Source organism: Anoplolepis gracilipes, chromosome 17 (assembly GCF_047496725.1).
Source record: "Anoplolepis gracilipes chromosome 17, ASM4749672v1, whole genome shotgun sequence".
Classification (NCBI taxonomy): domain Eukaryota; kingdom Metazoa; phylum Arthropoda; class Insecta; order Hymenoptera; family Formicidae; genus Anoplolepis; species Anoplolepis gracilipes.
The window spans coordinates 27586-37061 of record NC_132986.1 but is presented as its reverse complement, the minus strand read 5'-3'; the positions used below and the strand labels follow the sequence as shown (position 1 = coordinate 37061).

Here is a 9476-nt window from a genome sequence, read left to right as displayed (position 1 = left end):
AAGCTTCAAAGTTGCAGTATTTTGACATAAAATACAAGATATCTCGTAAAATATTCATTTCTTGATTATCTTACCCCAATACTTTTATGCACAGAATAATGAGACGAATCAATTGTTGTAAAGAAAACACATAATTATCTTAAAAAAAAAAATCTAAATTTGCAATTAGCAGTTAAATATTTTTATTTTGAAATAATTATGTGTTTTAATTATGCCAATTGATTCGTCTCTATATTTTGTGCATAAAAGTATTGGGGTAAGATAATCGAAAAATTAAAATTTTACGAAATATCTTGTATTTTATAAGTAATATAATTATTGTTTCTACAAATTAAGAGTTCTAATTAGACGCGATCTTTAGGGTTAGGAGGGACCTATATTTCCCTTCAAGTACGTCTCTGTACGACCCACAGTTCCCGAGTTATGAATTTTCAAAGATTTTTCGTTTATTTGTAATTTTAATTATCGTTTCTTGAGATTAAAAGTTCTAATTGGTCGCGATCTTTAGGGCTCTAAAAGACCTATATTCTCTCTAAAGTACGTCTCTGTACGACCCACAGTTTTGAAGTTATGAATTTTCAAAGATTTTTCGTATATTTGTAATTTTAATTATCGTTTCTTGAAATTAAGAGTTTTAATTATTCGCAATCTTTAGGGCTTTAAAAAACTAATATTCTTTCCCAAGTACGTCTCTGTACGACCCACAATTTTGGAGTTATAAAGTAATATAAAGATGTAAAAATATTACATAAATAAATTATTTAAATAAATTCCTTACGCAGTCATGTTGAGCTCACATAGTAAGATAAGTAAATATTAATTAAGAACCATTAATTTGACGGCAAAATACAAAGTAGTAAAAAATATTACATAATTAAATTATTCAAATATTTACTTTACGTGAATCAAATTCGGATCATATAATAAGGTTTGTAAAGAATGAATAAAGCACCATTAAACTGACCGTGAAATACAAAATTGTAAAAATGTTACATGAATAAAATATTCAAATATTTATTGTACCGAAGTCAAATTCGGCTCGTATAATAGAGTTTATAAAGATAAATAAAGCACACTTGACCTGACCGCAAAATAAGAAGTTGTAAAAATGTTACATGAATAAATTATTCAAATATTTATTTTGCCGGAGTCAAGTTTGGCTCGTATAATAAGGTTTATAAAGATGAATAAAGCACAATTGACCTGACCGGAGAATACAAAGTTGTAAAAAAGTTACATAAATAAATTATTCAAATATTTATTTTACCGAAGTCAAGTTTGGCTCGTATAATAACGTTTATAAAGATGAATAAAGCACAATTGACCTGACCAAAGAATACAAAGTTGTAAAAATGTTACATGAATAAATTATTCAAATATTTATTTTACCGAAGTCAGGATTGACTCGTATAATAAGGTTTATAAAGATAAATAAAAAACAATTGACCTGACCGCAAAAAGAACAAAGTTGTAAAAATGTTACATGAATAAATAATTCAAATATTTATTTTACCGGAGTCAGGTTTGGCTCGTATAATAAAGTTTATAAAGATGAACAAAGCACAATTGACCTGACCAAAATTTAAAGTACGATGATAGAATTATACTTTGTAACTTGAGAACGGTAAGTGTTTCAAAGAAATGTATAAGAACTAATTTACGTAACTGTTTAAGACGAGTAATATATGCTGAACCTGACGTCAAAATAATGTATTTTTATATATTTTTTTCCTCAGGTTAAGCCAGGCCAAGTCAGGTCAGGCCAGGCCAGGCCAGGCCAGGCCAGGCCAGGCCAGGCCAAGCCAGGTTAGGTTAGGTTAGGTTAGGTTAGGTTAGGTTAGGTTAGGTTAGGTTAGGTTAGGTTAGGTTAGGTTAGGTTAGGTTAGGTTAGGTTAGGTTGAGTTTGGTGGTGCCTGCCGTTGAGTACGGACGTGTCTGACATCGCTCCGGCAAAGCACCTTACTATAGACGGTTAAAAGCGCACTTCGCGCCTTGAATTGTGTTTGATGCTGTTCGCGGCAACGAGTAGTGTATAAATATATATTTTTTGTCAAGGTGGTGATAATTAATTAATTAAAATTAATGAAAAACTGCCTCTTCATGGTGACGTGTCGTTGCGGCCACGCTGGTTGCTATCAAGACTAAAGATGGCTTATCCTCGGCTCCCAGACAGTAAAAACTATTTTATAACTCACGGGGGAATACTAAAAACGAGGAGACGCGGTCTGGTACGTGAAAAGTGTTCTGTTTTGTGAATTTTACACGGAAAAGTGACGGCCGCGTACGTGGAAGACTGCCTACGTCATGTCCACGTCAACCGCATTTAACAGTGAAGTACCGTTGTTTTGAGTTTAGCTGGTGCTCGCGGCCAATAACGGGGACATTATCAGGCAAGAAGAGATGATTGTGGGTGCCTTGTGCTTAAAACATTTATTTTGCTAGCGCATTTGGTGTAAAATGACGTGCGAATGAAGCGATGACGTCACTTCGTGACGTAGTTCCAGTTCCTACATGCTGGATGAGGTGCAAGTCACCGATGCAAATAGCCAGTGTTTAGTGGTACAATTAATTAATGACTGTGTTATTTTAATACACTAACTGGTTAGGTGAGCATGGCTCTATATGGATTCTAGTATACATGAGCAGGAAAAATTTAATCTCATATGAATGTGAATATGATGCAAATGTAAATTGAAGGGTACACACATTGACAATAGTGAACAATATAAATTGATGCTTAGGAATAATAATATTATAAATATAATGTGACGATATATACTGAGTTAAGTTAGTATACAATGTTAATTAAACAATAAGTGCACAATAGTGTTGTGATGTTAGAGAACAGTACTCAAATTAAGTGTGGTGTAGTGGTAACGCATTGCGTGCTCTTAGTTATCATGCGTTACGTCACCATCTAAGTTGGCAACAGATGATAACCAATGAGGAAGAGGTGACACAAGGAGTAATCATGAATAAATAACACCACCTTTATAACGTGTTCACATAATGGCGGACATAACAACGGTAGAAGATGAATGTCTTAATGGTACAAATAAATAAAATGGATTAGTAATCTAAGGATTTTAAAATTAACTAAAGGTTAACAATATTACAGTGGACAATATTATAATGGATATTATTTATTGTTAAGAATAGATGATCATAGGTTATTGTGCAGTGGTTAATAAAAATGATTGCATCGGGCCTCTGTGCCATGACCCATGTAAATACATTGTGTTAGCTCGTGGAAAATTAATGAAAACAAACGTATATATAATTTTTATTTATAAATAATGAAAATATCCTTGTGATGTAAGCATCAGCAGAGTTCTTTGGAGAGTTATAATAGCCACCTAAAAATAATTTTGAATTTAGGTTAGGGAATCTGCCACTCTTCTTGTAATAGTACTATATGTTGTACCTTTGATACTTAATGACTGATAGATAGCAGCGCTGTTTTTGCGGCGAGGTTGCCTGTCCTACGGAAGGAGGGAATTGGTGTGATTAGAGGATCTAACTAGTTTAATTAAAATCGGCAAACATCAGCCGACTGTGTATGACAGAACGACCTGTAATCGTCAAAAGACCTTACCTTTTGGGCGATCGCCTGCGTCCGGTCTCCTCCATTTCTCCTGGAAATTGTATGATGATCCGATGAGCACGCGAAGATTCTTCAAGGGCCGGATACTCTGTCATCGCGGCAACTATTTCTTTTGTGAACATCTCCTTCCTCCTGTCAACCTTGAAACCGAGAAAATATAAGAAATTATAAGGGATGCGCGTATATATAATATAGTTGCATAAAAGTTACAATAGACTGCATTAGTCCATGCACTAAATAGTAAATTGCACAAAGTAATAGATAAATATGAACATAAATACAAATATACTTAGTATACTTAGTGTTCTTTAGTGGTTTTCTACAACAAGAATACATCTAATTATATTCGTTACACATAGTTAAGTTAAGTTAAATTAATTAACTTAATATATATATATATGTATATAACTGGGGTTAAGTGCCTGGTTGTGATAATTTAGAGCGGTAATTGCAATAGTATATTATCTAGTGACAGTTGTAGGTTAGAAAGCAATCATATACATTAAGTTTTTGTTAGCAAAATAAAAGAGAAAAGGAAAAAACGAAGGAAGCAATAACTAATTATACATAATTACCTTAGTATTATTTAGTGGTTTTGTAATTCAGAGGAAACATTCACCTGAGATAAGTATTGACGTAATTAGCAATATTTCGAAGTACATAACCATTTTCTTAGGCGATGTCTGATAAACACATCAAATACTGGCTGTATGTTATGATGAGAATGACTGCTGAGGGTTATTGTAACTGAAACTAATATAGGCGTTTATTAGAAAACAATAGACGAACCTGAAATAATTAGTAACCACAGATGGAGTGAAACTTAGGACGCTAAAGAATCCCTCTAATTAACTAATAATATATAGAGACGTTAATATAGCATTAAGTGAGAAAAACAACAACTATACATATTAATAATTAAAAATGTTAAATAAGTGATGCGGAAGTTCTTACCTGTGAGGTTAGACACCCTCCAGTGACAGGTGTGAATGAGTGAGACCTGCGTTAGAGCATGCTCTTCCCAACGATGTTCATTTTCAGCCCTGGTATTCTGATTTGGCGTAACGAGTGTCCATGACTCGCAACACAAGGTAGGGGAGCATAAATAACAACCCTGCGCTACACGTCTCATATAATGTGGTAATTTTCCTAAAGAATGAGACGTTCTCATCTATAGTCCACCTGTGAACAAGTATTATTAATCACAATGAGTGCAGAAAATGAAATGATAATGATAATTATTTTATAAATAATTAAGTAAAGTTAGCGGAAAGAAACTATCCTTGTAGCAGTGACACGAAGATTACTGATTGCCTGTTGTTCCTGACTACGGCGTCGTCTCGGTCGCATCCTTCTCATCGACATATCTAAAAAACAACGTAGAATATTGATGATGATACGAATAACATTGACAGAATATCTTACACATCGAAGCGAATACGGTTCGACGCAATAGATTTTACGATCAATATGAAGACCAAGGCACAACACGCGGATGAAGGTTCCCGATGATATGCGGTCACTCACTAGCTCATACATAATTACACGAAAATCTTAATAAATATCTCGGAATAGCACACTAACACCGCGAAGTATTACACGCGGTCTTGGCGGCCATCTTAGCTGAATCAAGCGGGCGCGTTCACAATACGAGCGGGTTCGCATGCGGCGCGTGGCACATAGGGGAAGTCACTAGTATGACACATAGAATGGCGATTTGCATATAGGATCTGACACTCTTATTATTGAGCAAACCAGAAGCCGTACACCAAAACGAACTTAATAGTGGTGTTCTCCAATTGGAGGAGAACTAGAATTTAGAGAGCATCTGTGCAACTTTTAATAGCTGCGCAGTAGCTTTACAGAAATTTAGGGGGATGCGCGCCGGGTGTTTTGTTATCCTTGGAAAGTCCCCCACCCCCTGCAGGGGATAAAAAACGGATATCCCTGCGCAGTAACTTTTGACTGACAAGAGGGGATGCGCGTCGGGTGGTCCATGTTTCTGACGTTCCCCCTTACCTCCTCAGCTGGTTACAACCTAAAAAAATACTGTACAGTATCTTATGACTACCAGGAACAGATGTGCGTTAAGATAATTAATCCTTATCAACGCTAATGTAAATAAGAATAACTATCTATGAGTTAGATTTTATTATAGCTTTATAATAGCTATTTATTTAATTGCTGATTACAACATTTATTCGTACATTAATTATGCTACTTACTGATTGCAATATTATACTTATTTTACATTATAGTTACTTTACTAATTACAATACTTATTTTGTATATTAGTTATTACAATATTATACTTACCTTACAGATAGATAGTATACTTATTCTATATACATTTATATTATTGATCGCGATACTCGTACCCCATTCAGTTTTACACATACCTTATAGATAGATTTGTTTTATAAGTGTTGGTTATATTGTTGATTCGATACTCGTACTTTAAAGAATTATTATACTTACCTTATATTTTATTGATCGCGATACTCGCACCCTAATAGTTATTATACTTACCTAAATTGCATGCATTTTAACCTAGTTAAGATTAGCTCGTAGCCCGTAGTGTGAGGGCGTGCTCGGGGGCTCGTGGCTGCGGCGAGCATAATAGGCGCAGTCTCAAACGACTCCTGGGGGTACCGGCCGACCCTCCCAGTGTAGAAAGGCTTACCTGGGCAAGCGGCTCTGCCCAGGCCGACCGTATTTCCGACATCACTCGTGGGACAAGTATGCTAAATATTAAATTACCAAAACAAAAACAAAATGAGGAGGAGGAGATATCTTTCATAACCACAGAACAAATTATGGAAGATACGCTAACGGAGGAGCAGGATTTACCTACCCAGGAAGCTATGAGCACATTAGTCTGCAAAGAGATTGAGGGCTTACCACCGCCAACAGACGAAGTATTTTCTACACCAGGAACGAGTTTCCTGAGGGGAAAAGAAACTCCATCACCTGGTCCCTCTCCGGTTGCTTTTGATGATGTTAAGAGAAATCTCTTTAAGGACCTGGACAGTGACACGGATGTCACATCTAATAGAGAATCTGTACCAAGCAGACCTAAAAGGAAGACTCGAGCAATAATCAGTGATGAATCTGACGATGAAGAGGAGGAAGAAATAAAGAAGAAACGTACAACTAGAAGTGACGTCATCGACCTGACGGGTCCTCGAGACTCTATGTCTAGCCTTGCACATTACGCAGACTCTGAGGGCACTGACCCTGGAATCAGTACAGGGAGGAAAAACAGACGCGGTGACGGTAGTGGTGGTGGAAAAACCATTAAGGAGAGGATGAGACAAGTACCCTTAGATTTGGAGGTTCTCAAGGATCATTCTTCCTTGCAATTGAAAATCGACGCGAAAAAATGGGTCGACGATCTCGAAATAATTAGGAAGGAATGCGGGAATTTGAATGGTCCCTGCCAGAGACTTATGAAAGAACGTCTGCTCACAATTGGCGAAGTAATCACCTTGTTAGCGGAAAGAGAGGAGGATAGAGGAGATCCAGCGACCCTGAAACGCAAAAATTTAGAGTTGACGACTGCAGTAGCAAATCATAAAAGGGAGATAGCCCGTCTTAAAAAGGACATCTCAGACATGCAGAGAGTCATGGAGAGCCTCCAGGCTACAATCACAAGAGAGCAGACCTATAAAAAAGTCATTCAGGCGGATAGGGGTACTTCCCCAATAAAGGAAATAAGAACAATCCCTATGGACCCCAAGGAAACGGAATATAATAGGAAATTCCCAGCCCTCGTTCCTGCTATGGAAGAAGAAAAAAAGGTATCCAACAAGGAACGTGCCTCGCAATCTGAACATTACTTCGTGGCCCCCAAGCCACAAAGGGTACCGAGAAACAGACCAGCGGCTCCTAGGATTATCAGTAATATCCAGCTGAAACCTCCGAAGGATATAATCGACTCACATAGAGGTACCGATATGCGAGAAGATCACCTTATGGAAAGGGCTTCTCCCACCAATAACGACTCGCCTGGATGGACAAAAGTAAGGAAAAATAGAAGGAACCCTATCAGGAATAGAAGAACGAACTCGGAAGAAACACCTAAGACGAAAGAAGCTTCTGAACCTCCTAAGAGAACTCAAGAGCTGGAAAAGCTAAAATCTAAACGGAGAGCCCCTACGACTTCGGCAATAGTAATCCAGGGGAATAATCCTGACTTTTCATATGCTGATGCAATAAGGAAAGCAAGGCAAAACATTTCGATGGAAGAGCTCGGAATCGAGAAATCAAGAATTCGTCAGTCCATTAATGGCAACTGGATCATAGAAATAGCGGGTCCAGACAATAAGAACAAGGCAGAGGACCTTAAAGCCAAGCTAATTGAGGTGATAGGTATGGAAGCTAAAATCACAAGACCAGTTGTGAAGGGCGATATTAGAGTGAGCGGATTCGATGGGTCACTCCACAAGGACGATATCCTAAAGAGATTAGCGGAGCTAGGAGACTGCAAAGTCCCTGATCTTAAAATCGGAGAAATTAGGCCTATGAAGATCGGATTATTTATGACCTGGGTACAATGCTCTCTATCCACGGCCATTAGAATAGCCAAAACTACAAGGACCCGAATCGGATGGACGACAGCGCGAATTGAACTTCTGGAGGCAAAACCCATGCAATGCTACAGGTGCTGGGAATTTGGCCACACCAGGGTTAATTGTAGATCGACTAATGACAGAATGGGATGTTGTTTCAAGTGTGGTGAACGGGGACATCAAGTGACTGACTGTCCGAACCCTGCATGTTGTTTCCCTTGTAAACAAAAGGGATTAGATTATTGTCACCGTACAGGGAACTACATGTGTGGCGCTAAGAAACTTGCTACTGGCAACAAAGCTCCCAAACCTTGATGAAAGTGCTACAGTGCAATCTGAACAACAGCAGACGGGCCTACGATATATTAATACAACACATGATTGAGATGGGCGTGACTATATGCGCCATATCTGAACCGGCTCGAAACCTGAACCCACCTAATTGGTTTGTGAGTATGGACGGTCGTTCCGCGATTCTTTGGCGGCCTGATAAATCTCTCGGTTCCTGTAGGTTGGTCAGCAGGAAGGAACAACTTGTAGTGGTCTCCGTGGGAGACTTATATTTGCTATCTTGTTATATATCTCCTAATTCCAATCGGGAAGTCTCCAATAAGATAATGGAAGAAATCGCTGCTATCATTAGACAACTTGGTAATAGAGTGGTCATCTGCGGGGACTTCAACGCTAAGTCCCCCTTATGGGGTTCTCTCTACACCAACTATCGCGGTGGTTTATTAGAAGATCTTGCAGCTGAGTTAGATCTAAGAATCCTGAACAATGGGGCGGAACCAACGTGTGTACGCCCACAGGGTGTATCCATTATAGATCTGACTTGGGTCACACCGGGACTTCTGGGGCGAGTAGAGAATTGGAGGGTGTGCTCAGAAATAGAGTCACTCTCGGATCATCAATATGTCTTTTTTACGATTCACCAGCAACCTGTACGCAACCAGAACCCTGAAGAGAAGAGAAATAACAGATGGAAATGGGATAAATTGGACGACGACAGATTTCAAGCAGCACTGATCTGGAGCGCTGCAGACGAACCTCCGGAAGATGGGAATGGACCGGAAACAGCAGCCGAATGGCTCTCCCGCTCTCTCGTGGATGCTTGCGACGCAAGTGCCCCTCGGTACACCGGCCGACGCGGAAGAGACAGGGTTTACTGGTGGAACGATCAAGTAGCGGAACTACGGACCAGGACCACCAGATCTAGGAGAACCTGGCAACGTCTACTACGCAGAAGAAATAAAGCCCCAGATCACGATAGATTGTTGAGGCGCGCCCAATTGGAATATCGT

The 9476-nt window shown here is 38.6% G+C and overlaps 1 protein-coding gene and 1 long non-coding RNA gene across 5 annotated transcripts; one reads left to right on the top strand and one right to left on the bottom strand.

Annotated features, from left to right (window-relative positions):
• Window positions 1-2976: 2976 nt before the first annotated feature.
• LOC140675069 (uncharacterized) lies at window positions 2977-5218 on the bottom strand. Of its 4 annotated transcripts, none has more exons than XR_012048313.1 (6): window positions 5068-5218; window positions 4559-4971; window positions 4180-4357; window positions 3596-3923; window positions 3425-3482; window positions 2977-3356 (listed from the first exon to the last, which is right to left on the bottom strand). It is a non-coding gene; the product is annotated as an uncharacterized lncRNA (long non-coding RNA). The 4 variants fall into 4 exon arrangements; XR_012048316.1 differs by having other exon boundaries at window positions 3596-3744; window positions 5068-5217; XR_012048314.1 differs by having other exon boundaries at window positions 3596-3744; window positions 4224-4357; window positions 5068-5215.
• Window positions 5219-5330: 112 nt separating this feature from the next.
• LOC140675068 (uncharacterized) lies at window positions 5331-8629 on the top strand. The gene is made up of 2 exons (XM_072909097.1): window positions 5331-6343; window positions 6428-8629. The coding sequence occupies exon 2, from the start codon at window positions 6469-6471 to the stop codon at window positions 8488-8490; it is 2022 nt and encodes a 673-aa protein (XP_072765198.1). The 5' UTR covers window positions 5331-6343; window positions 6428-6468; the 3' UTR covers window positions 8491-8629.
• The last annotated feature ends 847 nt before the right edge of the window (window positions 8630-9476 follow it).